This window comes from Prionailurus bengalensis, chromosome E4 (assembly GCF_016509475.1).
Source record: "Prionailurus bengalensis isolate Pbe53 chromosome E4, Fcat_Pben_1.1_paternal_pri, whole genome shotgun sequence".
NCBI classification, from domain to species: domain Eukaryota; kingdom Metazoa; phylum Chordata; class Mammalia; order Carnivora; family Felidae; genus Prionailurus; species Prionailurus bengalensis.
The window spans coordinates 22,563,333-22,582,241 of NC_057360.1; the positions used below are offsets into that span (position 1 = coordinate 22,563,333).

At 40.9% G+C, this 18,909-nt stretch overlaps 1 protein-coding gene and 1 long non-coding RNA gene across 4 annotated transcripts in view; both read right to left on the reverse strand.

The window, feature by feature from the left end:
• Window positions 1-7,499, reverse strand: part of HMCN1 (hemicentin 1) — a 465,703-nt gene extending 458,204 nt beyond the window's left edge. For 2 of the 3 annotated variants that reach the window (XM_043568168.1, XM_043568169.1), the window contains exon 1: window positions 6,864-7,493. In XM_043568168.1, coding sequence (XP_043424103.1) covers window positions 6,864-7,131 — 268 coding nt within the window. In that variant the 5' untranslated portion in view covers window positions 7,132-7,493. Of the gene's footprint in view, window positions 1-6,863 lie in introns of all 3 variants that reach the window. The other variant, XM_043568170.1, reaches the window with a different exon arrangement.
• A 4,023-nt stretch (window positions 7,500-11,522) lies between these two features.
• LOC122475980 lies at window positions 11,523-18,700 on the reverse strand. The gene is made up of 3 exons (XR_006295352.1): window positions 18,189-18,700; window positions 13,121-13,279; window positions 11,523-12,504 (listed from the first exon to the last, which is right to left on the reverse strand). It is a non-coding gene; the product is annotated as an uncharacterized LOC122475980 (long non-coding RNA).
• Window positions 18,701-18,909: the final 209 nt, after the last annotated feature.

The following is an 18,909-nucleotide window of genomic DNA, read 5'->3' on the forward strand; positions in this document are numbered from 1 at the left end:
ATTTTCTAAGAGAATCTTTTCATAAAAGTCCTAGAGTGCTTTCTTAACACGGTGTAAGTCCTGCAGAAAGAATCATACAAAGTCACTGAGGGCTCCCAGGTTTTATTACAATGAAATTCTTCAAGTGCAGAGATGTGTAATGCTGATATGTCTACCAATGGATCAAGTCCTTGCTACTTTGAATCTCTTTCCAGTCACTTATCTTTCACTATATTATAGTCATTAAAATCACAAACTTTGGTAATTACATCGCAAGGCACTAATTTTATAGGTAGAGAAAAAGAAGTCTGGCAAGGTTAAATAATTTGCTCGAATGACAGAATAAGGAAAAGAACACAAATCTTCTGTTCCAAGTTGGATGTTCTTCCTAATACATTGAATTTGCACTTTGTAAAATACTGGTTGAATCATTTATCAAAACTAATTTGAATTTTAGCTTCATGAACAAAGCAACCATTCCAGTAGTTGGAAACGACAATATAATTCCAAAGGTTTCCAATTATGTTTCTCCCATTCTCTTTTGAATTCTCTCCAAACAGGCTTTCAATCCCATCGCTACACTCCACTATGGTTGTTGAGTCACCAATGACACCCACATCCCTAAATTGACTAGCCAATTCTCGGTCCTCCTCTTAATTAACCAATTAGTGCTTCTTCCTGAAAACACTTTCCTCTCTTGACTTCTAGTTGAATATACTCTCCTCTTCCCTCTCTGACTTCAATTTCTCAGGCTACTTTGCTGGATTATCCTCACCTCTCTGACTGCTAACGACTGATGGCCCAGGCCTGTGTCCTCAGACCCTTGCTATTCTTCAAGTAACTGGTCCCTTAGGGACTCATTGAGACTCACAACCCTAACCACCGTCTCTATGTATACCTTTGGATCCCAAATTTTTATCTCTGACCAAGGCCTCCTGCCTTGAACCTTAATTTCATATATCCAACTGCCTTCTTAATATCCCCACTTGGGTACCAAAAAACATCTCAAACTTAACCATATCAAAAAATAAAAGCCTCATTCTTCCAAACTCTTTCTCAAACCTGCTTCTTGCTCATTCTGCTCCATAAATGGCTATCTTATGCTTCCATTCACTCAAGACAAATCCTCAGCATCTGCCTTCTCTTCTTTCCTCAAGTATCATTAAATCCTTTTGATCTCATCTTCAAAATAGAATCCAACTCTCTTTCCAAACGTCCACGCCTACCAACTTCACCCAAGATATACCATCCTTTTGTGCCCAAATGATACAATGGTCTCCTGTCCTCCTGTTTCTGCCCTTGCTTTACTTTATTTTCAAACAATAGTCAGAATGATTATGTAGATGCGTAAGTCAGATCATGTCACTACTCTGCTCAAAACCCTAAAATGGCTCCACGTCTCATTTAGAGAAAAGCCAAAGTCACGGTGGCCTATGAGCCCTTTCATGATGTAGCCTATCAACTTTCTAATCTCACCTCATAACTGCTCCCTCTCCCCCAGTGTGTTTTGGTCTTTTCAAGTTTCCTCGGACATGTCAGGATGCTCTTGCTTGTTGAAGAACATTTCATGTATTGTTCCTCTGCCTGTAAAAGCCTTTCCTCAGACATTCTCATTACTCCCTCCCTCATCTCCTTCAGGTCTTTGTTCAACTGTGACCTCTTCAATTGGGAGCTTCCCTGACCACCATATTTTAAATGTCAACACACTCAACACACTTCAGACTCCTCATGCTCTTTTTCTGCTTTTTATTTTCTCCAGACCAATCAGCGCCAACAAACACACCATATGTATTTTAATGATTTTCTTTATTGCCCCTGCCTCCCTGGTAGAATGTAAGCTCTATTAGTGCAGAAGCTTTTGTCGGTTTTGTTCCCTGTTGTAGGCCCAGTGTCTGAAGCAACGCTTGAAACAGAATAGGTGAGTGAATGAATGAATGAATGTAGACAGGTAAAATATATCCTGGGGAAAAAACCAGAGACATGGTGAAGAGAATTCTTCTTTATATAAAGTGACTCATTAAAATACACTGCCCTATTCTCTTTCCTGTCTCTGGTACCTGTCTTACAGACAGGGGAATTGGAAGAGTGAGTGATAAAAGGAGCTGTAGTTAAGGGAAGACCATCAGCTCTCCTCAAAGTTGTGTTCTGAGAAGACAGAAATACATTTTGAGTATTGTAAAAAGCACAGTAAAAACTAATATGTAAGAATCAACAAGTTCAATAATGAACTGGTGTTGGTGGGGATGTAAAGGAATTAGAACCTTCAATACTGCTGGTGGGAATGTAAAATGGTACAAATGCTTTGGAAAACAGTCTGGCAGTTCCTCAAACAATTAAACATAGAGTTACTGTGACCCAGCAATTCCACTCCTAGGTACCTACCCAAAAGAAATGAAAATATACATTCTTTGGTGTTGTGAGCACCCAGTTTCAATGTGGGAATGAGGGGTTTCCTCATATCACAACAAGCTATTCTCAGATACCACCAGATTCCACAGGTGAAGGGTTCAGTTCTACAAGACTGCCCACCCCCACTGCCACCCTCTGCAGAGACCAGCTGCACATCCAGCTGTTACCTGTACTTCCAACCAACTGGCTATAAATCAGAGGTCCCCACGACCCCCTCCTTAAGTTCGATTCATTTGCCAGAGTGACTCAAAAAACTCAGGAAACCCACTTACTCACTAGATTACTATTTTTTATAAAAGCATATAACTTAGGGACAGCCAGATGCATAGGGTATGCAGAAAGGGTTGCAAAGCCCCCATGCCCCCTTTGAGCATGCCATTTTCCCAAAATTTCCAACCCAAAAGCAATACAAACGCTGTCCTCATATGTGTTTTCAGAGGCTTCATTACATAGGCATCACTGATTAAATCTTTGGCCACTGGCCACCGGCAGTTGATCTAACCCCCAACCCCCTCCCCTTCCAGAAAGAAGTCAGGAGTGGGACTGAAAGTTCCAACCCTTTAATCATATGGTTGAATCTCCTGGAAACCAGCCTCCATCCTTAGGTGGGATCCAAAAGTCACTCCATTAACATAACAAAACACAATTTTATAGTTCTCATCACTTAGGATACTATAAGGGTTTCAGAAGCTCTAAGTAAGAAATGGGAATGAAGCCCCAACATATATTTCTTATATAAATTATAACATTGCATACATCCACACAGACACTTGTACATAAATGTTTATAGAAGCATTATTCATAATAGCCGAAACCCTAAATATCCATTAGGGATTAACAGTTAAACAAAATGTGGTATATCCACACATTGAATATTACTTAGCCATTAAAAGGAATAAAGTACTGACACATGCTATAACATGGATGAATCTTGTAAACATGCTAAAGTGAAAGAAGCCAGTCAAAAAAGACCACATATTATATGACTGCATTCAGATGAAAGGCCAGAGCAAGAAAGTCAATGAACAGAAAGGAAATTAGTGCTTGCTTCGCGCTGGGAGGAGGATGGTAAGGGAGCTAAGGGACTGATAAGTAAAAGGCACAGGGTTTCTCTTGGAGGTGATGAAGATGTCCCAAAACTGACTGTGGTGATGGTTGCATGTACCTGTGAATATACTAAAAACCACTCACTGAATTATACATTTAAAAAAAATTTTTTTTTTTTTAGCATTTACTCATTTTTGAGAGTGAGAGAGACAGAGCATGAGCAGGGGAGGGGCAGAGAGAGAGGGAGCCACAGAATCAAAAGCAGGCTCCAGGCTCTGAGCTGTCAGCCCAGAGCCCGACGCAGGGCTCAAACTCACAGACTGCGAGATCATGACCTGAGCTGAAGTCGGACGCTCAACTGACTGAGCCACCCAGGCACCCCACTGAATTATACATTTTAAATGAATAATTATATGGCAAGAGAATTATATCTCAATAAAGCTGTTAGAAATTAAATGTAATCACAGAAGTGAAAAGCCCATCTTAGGCACAGTTAGCCTCACAAGATTGGCTTGACTTTTCATGGTCCTCGTCCTCTCTGGTACTTCCTCCAACCATGGGTGGATTTTTGGTCCTTCAACACCAGCTTCCTTACACACACATTTTCTGAAGGATTTTATCACCTCCTTGTTAACTTGTTAGACTTCCACCTCATGTATGTCTGTGTATTCTACATATTTTAATTTTTTTTAATTTTTTAAAATGTTTTTTATTTGTTTTTGAGAGAAAGAGAGAGAGACAGAGTATAAGTGGGGAAGGGGCAGAGAGAGAGGGATTCACAGAATCCAAAACAGGCTCCAGGTTCTGAGCTGTCAGCACAGAGCCCAACGCAGGGCTTGAACTCACGAACCATGAGATCATGATCTGAGCCGAAGTCAGACACTTAACCAACTGAGCCACCCAGGTGCCCCCTAATGCAGAAGTCCAAAGCAATCATGTGCAAAGGCCTAAGGGTTTTTGTCAAATGCCTCAGTGTATCTCAGATCCTGTCCATTATTTCATCTGGCTACATGAGACAGCAGATGTCAAAGGGTTTTGAAAAGCTGTGGGTGGTCAAAGTTATAATTATTTATATTAAATTCCACACATTATTTCTCTCCCTGTCAGTTGTAGCACCCAATCATAGGAATATGTGTTAGGAGCTATGAAAACAACCACATGTAAAACAGACAGCCATAAAATGTCATAGTCAGAAGTGAACTTAGAGATGCTCAAATCTAAAAGAAAAAAGAAGAAACCCTTAAAAAAAAAAGAGAGATGTTCAAATTCAATTCTCTCATTTTATAGATGAGGAAATAGGTAAACTGACTTTTCTAATGTCACACACTGAAACAGCCAATCCCCATTCAAGGCCCCTTCTGTCATCCCACACTGATCAATCAAAAGTATAAGAGAATCAAAAACTCTTAATAACTATACACAACATACGCACACACACACTACACAAATGTCACACAAAGATAATATTATAATTCAGTAAAGTGAATTAGCAAACTAAATTAAAGGTTATTAGTATGTTTTAACTTCTATCTCCCTCTTTATCTTCAGAAATACTTTCAATAGTCTTAGATAACATAAATACTTGGCCACTTCTACTTTGAATTACAATAAAATTAATAATTTTGCTGAATTACACATGCAATTAATTTTATGAACCAATGGAATCATTTTCTCATATTATTTCAAAAAAGCTCTACTTTACTAGTCATTTGTTATTAGCATGCCAAGTTTCCCCCACTTTGCAACAAGATTGCTAAACTATAGGAAAGTCAACCACAGCACCCTTTCCCATTTGGTAACAATTGGAAAGAGGCACACCAGAATACAATTTATTCCAATAATTTTTCATATCACATCAAAATATCGTGACGATCCAGTTTCCATTTATGTCTTGAGGCAATTTGTGTATTGTTTGCAGCAACATCATCTCGTAAGAGTCTTTTGGGGAAGAGGAAATTGTGATGTTAATTGGAGAAAACAATTTTGACTTTGTTTTTCAGCCAACTTCAGCTATATCCCCATAGAAGAAACATATTTAGGCTATTCCAAAACAACAAGTCTTGTGCTGCATCATAATTGGCATCTTGACATTTAATAAATTGAAACATAACACATGAGGTGCCTTACTAAGACAGTAAAAGCAGTAAATGACCACTTAATTCTTTATTCAAATATAAAGAACATTTTGTGTTTCATCAAGGTAGGAATGTAGAAAAACCTACCCTACTCTTCCACATGTCCCAGGAAAGTAGGATAGGTTCTCATTTTCATCATTTGAAGGACAAAAAAAAAAAAAAAAACCCAGAAAGTTCTATTTCCCTCTAAACTTCTCCCGGTGCCATTTTCTTTTAGACAGCTAAAACCTGCCCTCTTTAACACCTAGAGATAATTTGAACTCATGTGCTTGTCAAAATGCACAAAGAAAGAATCTGAGATTCTCAATATGAAGCTCCCATTGTGAAGAGGTTGTGTCGAGGTCTTCTGAGTGAAGAGAGAGACTTTCAAAGCAGGGAAAATGTGGGAGAACAGTGGGAGAGGACTTTTAAGAAACTGGGCAAGGACTTGCGCTAATGAAACTCAGGTGGATGTCAGACAGCAAGCCCCAGGGTTCCCCCTGCAATGCTACCCTCAGCAATGACAATGAGGGCTCCTCTGAGCCTCACAGAAAGGTGCCACTTTAAATAGAAACTGAAAAAAAAAAAGTATATCAGATCATATTACCGTGGAGCAGCTGAAGCCCATGGCTTTAGGGGGGAAAATACAGTTATTTTGCTTCAGCTACCTTTAAAAGAGCACCGACAACCAAATCACATGCATTTCTACTGGATGAGGCAGGGACATGATGTTTATGCTCATCTGTGAACCTAAGTAATGAGGACTTGGTGCAAAGATGAATAGATTCAGTTAAGAAATGAATGGCTTCTCTCCTGTTTTCATCTCTTCAGTTCCACTAGCAAATTACTCACAAGCTTCCTTGTGTCTCACACAACAGGTTTTCCCCCTCTTGTGTGAGAGCTATCCTGAGCATGCTCTCAACCAGGATGTTAGCTTAGGGTAATGCTGCTGGATACCCATCTCCAAATCTGCCTTCCTAATTAAGCACTCTTTAGCTCTAAAATTAAAAAGTCAATGAACTCCGATTTCGATGTCCTTGCCCAAGACCCTGGGTTCTGGTATTTACTGTAATTCCACACTTCCAGGTTTGGGGACCAGGGTACCAGCACCTACAAGACCTGAGTACGGGTCAGGGAGCAAACCCAGATGCCAGAGAGTAATTCTTTGTTACAATGGTTTTCAGCTACACATTAAAAAAAAAAAAAAAAAAAAAAAAAAAAAGTTTTGAAACTTCCTAACACTTTAACGATTTCATAGCATAAGACATGTAATCATAAGAAACAACAAACACAAAGAATAAATATTCCCCTTACCTGGATCATGGAAAGGCACCAAAGCAAAGTTGAAAAGTGGTCTCTTAGGTCTTTTCAAAGACGTCTCCAAAATTTTGGAAGCCCCTTCGATAACCTGAACTAGATCATCATACATGGAACCAGTCACATCAAACACAAAAGCCAAGGTGGAGGCCCCCTCGGGAATTTCCTCAGCCCTGGTGTCTGCCTGGGGGCTTGCATCTTGAGCTAGGGAAGAATAAAGAAGAGCCAACAGGAATACGGTGTGGACGATGTCCCAGAAAATCATTGTCTTTTCTTTCCTTTTTGGTTTTTTTTTTTTTTTTCCTTTTTTCCTGGGCGCCTAAGCACTGTGCTTAGCCTTCCTCAACAACACGCAGAGGGGTTCCTCTCAGAGTAACTCATTAGGCTCTCGAAAGCTCTCTGACCTAGCAAAACAGTGTGGAGGCGACAGTCCGATGCGGACCGGCACCAACCCCGAAGCCCTGCAGGGGCTGAGCGGGCGGAGATGCCGCAGCTTTTGTCTGGACGCAGCTTCCTCCGGGACGGCTAGGTGCCCGCGGGCCGCGCGCGGCGTGTAGCGGAGACACGGCAGCGCGCCCGGCCCATGCCCCGGGGGCCGCCCGAGCCCTACGGCGCCGCGCCCAGTCCGGCCGCCCTCGCCGCCGCCGCCGCCGCCGCGCCGCACTCCGCCGGGGCCAGCCACTCGGGCTCCCAACTTTCCACTGTGCGCCGCTCGCTCCGGAGCAAGGAGGGCAAGCCCGGAGCGGCCTCGCCTCCTGATTGGCCGGCGGCGGCCCCCCCCCTCCCACTCCTCGGCGCTGGAGCCCCCCCACCGCCCCACTCCCGGAGAGCGACTGCTCTCTCCGCCGACTGTAGGGTCCGTGCGGGACGGGGGAAGCTCTCCCAGGGTCGGCTCCGCTCCCGCCGGCGCTGCTCCTAACCTACGGGACCCCAGTGCAAACAATGGCTTTCAAGAATGTGTGGCAAAATCCCAAACTGAGGGGACGCCGCACTAACTAGCACAAAGGGAATGTTACTTTTCTACTGTGTGCAACGCGGCTGCAGAGTCTTCTTTCCTAATCTCCCCCTCCCCAGAAGCCAAGACGCCCCGGCCCAGCCTCCAGTCTCTCAGCCCAAGGCTCAGCCCAGCCAGGAGGGGGAGCTGGAAACGTCTCTCCCGGCAGCAGCCTCACTGTCACTCTTTGATCTCTTCAGGGACTGCGGAGGGAGGGAGGGGAGAGCTGGATGGGCCAGACGCGGGAGGAAAAGGAAAGGGGCTTGTTAAGGGAAATGAGAGACACAGCAGGAACTGGGGAGCCACTGACTGTAGTTAGGAAAGGCAGGAGAAGGGAAGAAAGCTGGATGTGAAGACGGGATGGAAGTTCAGGGGAGTGGATGAGGAGAGAGAAAGGCTGCATACTAAAGAGAAAACTGATTTTTAAAGTTTCATCAGCAAGGGTCATGCTCCTGAGCAGTCTGAATCCTCTCCTTCGCACGGTGAGGCCGAATAATATCCCCATTTCACATTTCCTCCCATAGAACAACCAGGTGCCAAGTCTTAGCCAAAGATGCATTAAAAAGGTGTTCCCCCTCCATGGCATTTTCTTGCTGATAAGTAAGGAAACCTCGCCCTGGAAAACATTACAAAGGCTTTCTGTGTTGTAATTGTTATATACATTTTAGAACTAATAACAGAGATAAGAAGGTAGACAAAGAAAATCAACCATAAGCTAGGGATTCCTTTCTTCATTTTAATGAAAACGTGCTTCCCTTGTGGAAAAGGAGTTGTCTGGATCTTGACATTCTAAAGTGGGGCAAACGTGCATCTTGATCGACGTTGGTTTGTGCATTAGACCACCCATCTCACCCAGAGGCCGCCTGAGGAAGAGCCAGCTCTCACCAGTATTTTACAGTCTGCAACTGTCTTCTTTTTTAGACCCAACAGCAGTGGGACGTGAGTTTATGATACCTATAAGTCATGTCACTTCAAGGAAGCAGACAGGCCATTTGGGCTGAGTGGGAATATGAGAGGAGATGGGGAAAGTACTTCCTTTCCAAGTAGTATTTACAGAATGCTATTTGAGTAGCCTCCTCCTTTGTTTATTTTAAAAGGATTGCATTATAAGTCCTAGAGTTTTCACTGAGAGCTGAGCTGTTCCAGGTGTTCAAGGAAGGTCATAGAGCCTGTGATTAAGAGTTCTGGGTCAGATACCCTGGGTTAAAAGCCCAGCTGTGACAATAACTGTATCTTTAGTAAATTACCTAACTCCATACCTTCATTTATTCCACCATAAAGACTAAAAATGATCGGGCACCTTCGCCGAGCATCTGACTTTGGTTCAGGTCATGATCTCGCAGTTCGTGGGTTCGAGCCCCATGTCAGGCTCTGTGCTGACAGCAAGGAACCTGGAACCTGCTTTGGATTCTTTGTCTCCCTCTCTCTGTGCTCCTTCCCCACTCATGCTCAGTCTCTCTCTCTCTCTCTCTCTCTCTCTCTCTCTCTCTCTCTCAAAAATAAATAAACTTAAAAAAAAAAAAAAGAAAAGAATGATAGTACCTACCTAATCAGGATTAAATGATCTATCTTGGTAAATGTTCCAGGAGCACTTGAAAAGAATGTTTGTTATTGGGTAGAATGTTCTATAAATGTCAATTAGGTCAAGTTGTTCAATAGCATTATCCCAGTCTTTCATAACTTTACTGGTTTCTGCCTATTCTGTCAGTTTTGGACAGTGGTATTGAAATTGCTGACTATAATTATGGACTTGTCTATTTCTTAGTGTAGTCCTGTGAGTTTTTGCTTTATGCATTTTGAAGCCCTATAATTAGATGCATAAACATTTAGAGTTATATCCTCTTAACTAATTGACACCTTTATCATTATGCTGTTATCTTCATTATCCCTGGTAATATTATTTGCTCTGAAATATATCTGGCGATAATAATGTAGCCACTCTAGCTTTTTCAATTTGTATTAGCATGATTTATCATTTTCTATCCTGTCACTTTTACCCTATTTGTGTCTTTACATTAAAAGTGTGTTTCCTGTAGTCACCATACAATTCAGTTGCGCTTTTTTTATGTAATCGAATAATCTCTGCCTTTTAATTGGGCTGTTTAGACCTTTTACATTCAATGTGATTATGGATGTGGTAGGATTTAAATCGATCATCTTGGTATTTGTTTCCTATTCTCTTGATTCTTTGCTCTTTTCTTCCTTTTTTTATGCTTTCTATTGGATGTATTGAATACTTTTTATGATTACATTATATCTTCATTGCTAGCTTATTCAAGGTTTACAGTATATATCTTTACTTAATCACAATCTTCCTTCTAGGAATAGCACTATTTCACGTATAATAAAATAACCTTAGAATTGTATATTTCCATTACTCCTCTCATGACCTTTTTGTTGTTGTCATCCATTTTATTTTACATTACTATATTTTATTTTCTTTTATTTTAAATGTTTATTTTTGAGAGAGAGAGAGAGAAAGAAAGAGGCAGAGTGTGAGAGGGAGAGGGGCAGAGAGAGAGGGAGACACAGAATCTGAAGGAGGCTCCAGGCTCCTTGCTGTCAGCACACAGCCTGACATAAGGCTCAAATCCATGAACCGTGAGATCATGACCTGAGCTGAAGTCAGATGCTCAGCCGACTAAGCCACCCAGGGGCCCCTACATCACTGTATTTTAAACCTCACACTACACTGATGTTGTTTTGTTATTTAAATAGTCAATTACCTTTTAAAGTGATCTAAACAATAAGAAAAAAGTATATTTACCGATGTACTCACCATTCCTGGTGCTCACCATTCCTAAAGTATATATATACTTCTCTGTATAGATCCAGATTTACATGTGATACCATTTTTCTTCTGCATGAAGGACATGCTTTTATGGTTCCTGTAGTGAAGTTCTACTGGTGGAAAAAATCTTTCACTTTTGTGCATTTGAAAGTCTTTATTTCACCTTTGTTTTTGAAAGCTATGTATATATATATACATTTTTTTGCCGGGTAGTATATTCTACATGGATAGGTTTTTATTTTTCTTTCAGCACTTTAAAGATATTACTTCACTATCTTCTTGCTTGCCTTGTTCCCAGTAAGAAATCTCTATCGTATTTACATTTGTTACTTTATATGATCTGTATCTTTTTTTCTTTAATGCATTCAAGAGTTTTGTTATTACCACTGTGTTTAATCAGTTTGAATATGATGTGCCTTGGTGTGGCTCCCCTCATGTTTCTTGGTTTCTCCCCTCGTGTACCTAGGGATTATCAAGCTTCTTGTACCTGTAAGTAAGTATATGTTTTTCATCAAAACTGGAAATTTTGGTCTTCATTTCTTCAAATATCAATTCACGTATATGAGGCCATCTGAAGTTGTTGCACAGCTCACTGATGCTCAGTTCATTCTTTTTAATTGTTATTTTCTTTTCTCGTTGGGTTTCATTTTTTGACAGTTTCCATAGCTATTTCTTCAAGGTCTTTTCTTCTCCACTGTCTATTCTATACTGTCATGTTCAGTGTGATTTTTTAATGTTTGTTTATTTATTTTCTTTTTGACATAGAGGGAGAGACAGCAAACCAGGGAGAGGCAGAGAGAGAGGGAAAGAGAAATCCCAAGCAGGCTCCACATGGTCCTCGCAGAACCTGATATGGGGCTCAAACCCACAAACTGCAACATCATGACCTGGGCAGAAACCAAGAGTCAGATGCTCAACCAAATGAGCCACCCAGGCACCACCCCCCACCCCCCATTCAGTGTACTTTTCATCTCAGACGTTGTAGTTTTCATCTCTAGGTTGGATTTGGATTTATTTATATCCTCCATATCTCATTTTTAGTGTATGAATATATGGAATACACTTAGAGTAACTGCTTGAAGGTCCTTAATTGGTAATTTTAACATCTGTATCAGTTCTGCATCACTTTCAACTGATTTTTGTCTGCTTGTTACAGGTTGCTTTTTTTTTTTTTTTTTTTTTTTTTTTTTTCTGCCTTTTGGGCCTCATATTCTTTGACTGGATGTCAGACACTGTGAATTTCACCTTTGGGGTACAGGTATTTTTGTATTCCTATAAGTATTCTTGAGCTCTTTCCTAAATTATTTGGAAATAGTTTGATCCTTTTGGGACTTACTTTTAAAATTTGTTAGGTCAGACCAAAGCAGTATTCATTTTAGAACTAGTTATTCCCCATTACTGACAAAGACCCATCTGTCACTGTACCAGTACTCTGTGAATCATGAGGTTTTCCAGTCCGGCTGGTGGGGACAGACCTGTTCCCATCCCCTTGTGAGTGTGGGCACAGTTAGTTACCTTTATGCCTTTCAAGCGGTTCTTTCCTGGGCCTTAGCCAATTTTTTCACATGCATATGCTGGTCAGTACTCAGCTGAATATTTAAGAGGGACTCCATTCAGATCTCTGGAGTTTTCTATCTACATAGCTCCTTCAGGTTCTCTCTCCTGCAAACTCTAGCTTCTTAGTGTCCTTGGACTCTCACCTGTATCTCCTCAACTCTCAGCCTGCTGGGTTCCACCTTGCTTCCGCCTCTGTACATCATGACCTGGAAACTCTCTGAAAGTGGGAAACTGGAACAATTATAAAACTCGTCTCATTTGTTTCCCATCTCTCTGGAATCATGGTCTTTCTTAGCCTGAGAATAAAATGAAAGAATGATTATTCTTCATTTAGCCCAGTGCCTAGCAATGCAGCAAGCTCTCAGTAAAAGTGAAGTATTATTACTACCCTTGCATGTATTTGAGGATACTGTTTGGAAGTTTGAACCTAGGTACATATGCACCGGGGACACAATGCTTTGAAAGAAACAGATAAGTAGAGAGCTTTTTTTATTTGTTTGTTTATAGAAGGTCTTTTACAGCTTCACTAACACCCTGATATCTAAGTGAGTGGTAGCACTGAGGGACTTACTTAGGTCCACTGGGCATGGTGGTAGGGAAAGAGGGTTAAGAAAGAAAAGGAGGGGCGCCTGGGTGGCTCAGTCAGTTGAGTGTCTGACTTCGGCTCAGGTCATGATCTCATAGTCTGTGAGTTCGAGCCCCGCGTCGGGCTCTGTGCTGACAGCTCAGAGCCTGGAGCCTGCTTCGGATCTGTGTCTCCCTCTCTCTGCTCCTCCCCCGCTCATGCTCTGTCTCTCTCTGTCTCAAAAATAAATAAAAACATTTAAAAAAATTAAAAAAAAGAAAGAAAAGGAATATTCAGTGTCTCAAAAAGCATTTGTGCTTTGATATGTATATATGTAGAATACATACATTTATCTTCCATAATCCCAGATGCATGTCTCCACTTTAGTCTCATGTAATTGATGACAACATGATTTGTGACACTGGAGAAACACACCTGGGCTCTTCTACTCCTTCTCAATAAAGTTTGATCTCTGTTGAAATGCAGGCCTCTGGAGACAAGGTAGCCTGTGGACAGAAATCTTATTTACACTTTAAAATAAACAAGTCCCTGAAAGCAGATTTTGGCAGGCAGTCAGCAGAGAATACCAAGAATACACATTGGGAGAAGTGGTTAGGCTAGGAAGAGGGCATGGCCCAGGGTGGGGGTAGGAAGGGTTGGGCAAAAAAGACAGCACTGCTTAAGTCAGAGTATTGCCCAGAAATAACAATATATCCGAGCTCATTTCTTGCTTTTGTTATTAAAAACAGTCTCTATGAGGTTGGAAGGAGCACTAGTCTGTGAATCCAGTCTTGCTTTAGCCACTAATTATCACAAACACATCATACTAAACAATTTGGAAAATTAACTTCAGCTCTAAAATTATGTGACAGTCTTGGCGGAAGTTCCCCAGAATGCAGAGCCTGAGATGAAGGTAAGGGTATGATTCTCAGGCTGCAGGCATGAAGGATAAGAGGAATGAGGCAGGGAAGAAAGGAGAGCCAGTGCAAGAGTACCTTACGAAGATGGCCTCTGCTATAAGCCACTGGTTACTGGGTCCCATGGAACTTGAAAGCCCTGAAGTTAGTTGTCTCAAGACTGTTGTGAAGGAGAAAAGGGAGTGGGTATGATAAAAGGGGGAAGTACTTGCTCATTAGCTCCCCTTCTCATTGGTCAATCACTTACCTCATGGGGCCCAAACAACCCCACATTTTTGGGTCCCACATACATGGATGCTAATCTGATTTCCTTGGCATCCTGCCCCAAAACATCAATACAAAAGCCCTGGACAGAGACAGGAAACATGTAGGAGATGCCTGAGGGAAGACGCTATCAGGTCGTACCTGCCTGAAACTGGTGGGAGCTTGGATCATATCCTGAGGTCATATAAAGATACTAGAGGAATTGAAGCTAAAGAGAAAAAAAAAAAAAAGTTATTTTTCAGCAAAGTCACTCAGACAATGAGTGAGAAATGGAATAAAAGAGGCAAATTGGGGGAAAGGACAAAAATAGGAGTAGGCTGCAGTAATAATATTATTAACAACATTCTTCACCTAAGGAAACTGAAACTTGGAGAGTTGAAGCAATTTGCCTAAGGCCGATGTTAATGAACAGTAGAACCAGAACTTGAACCCTGGCAAGCTGATTGCCACGCCAGTGCTCTCCACTGCTTCCCAATGCTGCCCTCAGCCTGTAAATTTTGAGGGCTCATGAACTAAAAATAATAGCCACAGATAAGACAAGGAGAGACTGGGAGAACAATATCAAAATTATTATTATCATTCAGTTGCTTTTTATGAAGAGATCTGCATAGTAGCTCCAAAGAGGCACAAGTCAAAAAATGCTTTTTAAAGGCTCTGGGGACGGAGACAGGGACAAGAGGAAAAAGTGAAATAATTTTTTTTATTTACTGGGAGCTGGTTTAGTTTATCTATCCTATCATAGATCTATCCTAGACCATCCTCCCACCCCCAAATTCCTCCAGGAAGCCCTAGAAGATCCAGGAGATAGGGCTTGGCAGTGGAGAAGAGATTAGCTCCTCCTGCAGATTCATATACGATGGCAGACTTTGTGGTACCATATAGCAGATTGTGGAACATCTCCAGTGTCATGCTAACGATCAAAAATCTCTTTACATCACCGGTTCTCATCACTGTTAACCTTGGAGGATGGGGGAAATACGAAAAGGTGACATCTTTTTTTTTGGTGTTTATTTATTTTTGAGAGCCAGGGAGGGGCAGAGAGAGAGACAGAGAGGGAGACACAGAATCCAAAACAGGCTCCAGGCCCTGAAATGTCAGCACAGAGCCCAACGTGGCTCGAACCCACGAACCATGAAATGACCTGAGCCGCAGTTGGACACTTAACCTACTGAGCCACCCAGGCGCCCAAGAAAAGGTGACATTTTTTTAAAAAGTAGTGTGGCTCATTTATAGCAAAGTCAATACTAAAATCTTCTCTCTGGGGGCACCTGGGTGGCTCAGTCGGTTAAGCACCAGACATCAGCTCAGGTCGTGATGTCAAGGTTCATGAGTTTGAGCCCTGCATCAAGGTATGTGCTGACAGCTCAGAGCCTGGAGCCTGCTTTGGATTCTGTGTCTCCCTCTCTCTCTTCCCCTCCCCCACTCACGCTCTCTCTGTCTCTCTCTCAAAAATAAATAAACATAAAAAAAGAAAAAAGTTTTAAAATCCTCTCTCTGATTCGGTTTCCTCTCTTGAAATTCTTCTTCCTGACCTAGACAGGATAAGATCCTGCTTGCTGGCTAAGTATTTCAAGCGATCACCTGGTTGGAAGCATTTGTCACACTGGCCTAATAAAGTGTAGCTCAGAAAAACATTGGCTTAAAAGAATGAGTGCTGCAGAAGATTGCCATAAAGCAGTGGGTACCTACACCGCTTTCTAATAAACTGTCTCCTGCAAATCACTAGATGGTGTGATGTTGTCCTCAATGAATGATCTTTCCCAGAATGTCTGGTTCTGTATGTAATGAGGCTCAGGATTATTTTATGTTTATTTTAGCACATTTCTACAGGATAGGTAACTTGTTACTACAACTGAATTAAAAGCAGAATACTTTTGTACCAACTCTAATGGTTATACTTGGTACTGCTATGAAACTAAAAAAAAAAAATTAAAGTTAGGTTATTTTTTCTTCTCTTGTCTCCCTTAAGAAGGCAATAAAAGAATGGAAAGCCATTGTGTTGTAACTGGAAAATTAATCACATCAAATATTCTCTTATACTAATCAAGTTAAAAGTCTAGAATTAGCTTATATAAAACAGATGTTTACATGCTTATTCTCTTTTGGTACTAATGTCAAGAGAAGAAAGCACAGAATAACTATGTCATGGCATACTTTGGGGAATGTAATGCTCTGCTTTTACTTTTTGTAATAAAGCCACAAAGCCTGTGGTCAGCAAGGGGGACAGCCCCAGAAGGAGGAAGAGCACCAGGGGCCTAGTCTCTGACTCCTTACACAGTCAAAATTCCCATAGTCTGTAATGGAATGGGGAGTAAGCTGTCTAAGGAAGAGAAAACTGGCTCCCAGAGCGGGAGAAGACACAGGCAACATGTGTCTGGTAGCTTGTCCAAAGGGAGCCTCCCTTTTGGCTCAGCCAGCGCCCTGGTTCTCTAGGACTTGTGATTCTGATTTGTGTTTCAGTTGTGATCTTCTCTATAAGGACCTCAGCTATCCACCCTTTCCCAAAATAAAGACCAAGAGACCTACAAGCTGTCCTCATGCTGCTTGAGAAAGATCGTTAAAAGTCTAAGTGAACACTTAATTGAAAGAGCCTGAACCAAGAATCCCTTTTCCTCACTTCCTGAAAAAAAAATGTTGAAGAAATTAAAATGTATCCTTAATGACCCCTCTCCAGATGTCCTCCCACATGTCCATCCTCTCTTACAGGTAGCTTCTGTCCCCACAAAGTCAGGGCCTTGGCAGTATCCATACATCCAGTCTCTTCTGCCACCTCATCCCAATTCAAAATCTATAAAGGATTTTAGACATCATTTTTCCACCCTAGGGCCTTAATTTTACAGAGAGAAACTGAGGCCCAGAGAATGACTTGTCCAAGATCTCATAAACTTTTGCAGTAGTGCTGGCAGTCGGCTTCAGACCTGAAACTATTACTTTTGCACGTCACCAGATGAACTAGCTAGTGATCATTGAGTACTTACCACGTCTGAGGCACTGTTAAGTGCTGTCCATGTACGAACACATTTAATTACCTTTAATTCTTACTCTAAAAACCATGAGGTTGCTAATAGAATGATCCCTGTTTCACGGAAGAGGAGACTGAAGATGAAGTTCACACAAAGAAGTTAGATCATCTGTCATGATCCTCACATCTTCTTGACCTCTTCACTTTTATTCTCCTCCCTTTGTCTCCTATCCACATTGTCACTATTATTTTACAATAAAAGTGAAAATTCTAATAATGAGACTTTGAAATATATCACTGCTTTATAGTGTACTTCAGAGTCTTGTCATTAATATAAGAATACCCACACCATATAGGCCTTTCCAGGAAAAAAGAAATGATACTATAGTCTTGACTTATTTTGCTTTGTGAATTATCCATGAAGCATTCTTCGGTCTTGAATGAGCTTTCCCTGCATGTAAGCCTATTTCTGAGCTCTCTCCCTCATTATTTATCAGTTCAAACTAATTTTATATTTTCCCCACAATGCTATAAATTCCTTGAGAATAAGGGCTGTGTTCGATTCACTTTTATAAGCCCATAGTGCCCAACATACTGTAGGAATTCAATAATACATAATGAACTGCTGAATGTATGATTAATAATAATGATAATAATAGTAACAGCCATCTAATGAGTACTTTAACATATACCTGAATATATGAACTCATATGCATGAATAGTCACAATAACCTTGTAAGATAAATATTACTTAACAATTTAATAGACAAGCAAAATAACTCAGAACATCAAGCAACTTGCCCCAGATCACATCAGTAGTATATGGTACAGCCAGGAGTAAACCCTAGGTCTTTGAGCCCTATTTTCAATACACTCCATTGCCACCATGCAAAATAATTTTATTACTAGCCTGAATATGACATTCTTATGAAAATATTCTGCAGAGAAAATTAATCATTATAAGGCTAAAATAATTGGTTAGAATTTTATTTTATCTTTTACATGTTTATTTTTGAAAAAGTGCGTGCACGCGCGCGCACACACACACACATGCAAACGCACCAGTGGGGGAGGGGCCAAGAGAAAGGGGGACAGAGGATCCAAAGCAGGCTCTGTGCTGACAGCAAAGAGCCTAATGTGGGGCTCAAACTCACAAACCATGAGATCATGACCTGAGCCAAAGTCAGACACTTAAATGACTGAGCCACCCAGGCACCCCTAAACCATCTTATTTTAAACCATCTTATTTATGCAAAAATTATCTTTACTTACCTCCAGAGAGATAATTAAAAAGTTGTAGAAGTAAGGACAATTTAGCAGTAAGTAGCTTTAAAAAATGCTTTCCAAAAAGGGAATGGCATAAAGCTGTGACTTATCTAGTCACTCACCTGTTGATTAAAAGCAAACATCCATTAGTGCCTGTGACCAGTCCCTATTAACCATCAGGGGCTATGAAGAAGGGGAAGATTGATGTTCCAATATGGATTTACTTGATAGTGAAAAATATGAAAAGTATGAAAGTATAGTTCAGGTGGTAGATATAACCCATTTTCTATTTTCACCTTTATTCTAAGTCTGATTTTTTTTAAGGGTGAAATCTTTCTTCTCTTTTTATACACCTTCCTCCCATATCTTCAAAGTATGGGCTTTCCTAGGCTAAGGCTTTGATTACAGATGTAAAGAGTGTCAGAATTCAGGGAGGGGAAAGAGCTTTGAAAATCAGAAAACACCTACTATTCCAGACAGCTGGGAATCTGTCCTAATTTTTAAAAACAGAGGAAGAATTCTAACTTCTTATCTTACATTCCAACATTGACCAACTCTCTTTATCAGAATATTTCCCCCTTATATTTCTTCTAATATAAGACTCTCTTCTTTTTCCGTTTTCAGAAGAACTACAGCTGGTCACAACCTTCCACATATTTTTTTCTATACCAATTAAAGAAAGAGGAAAAGTGTTGATTTCAATAACAATAAACTGGATTCAACTTTT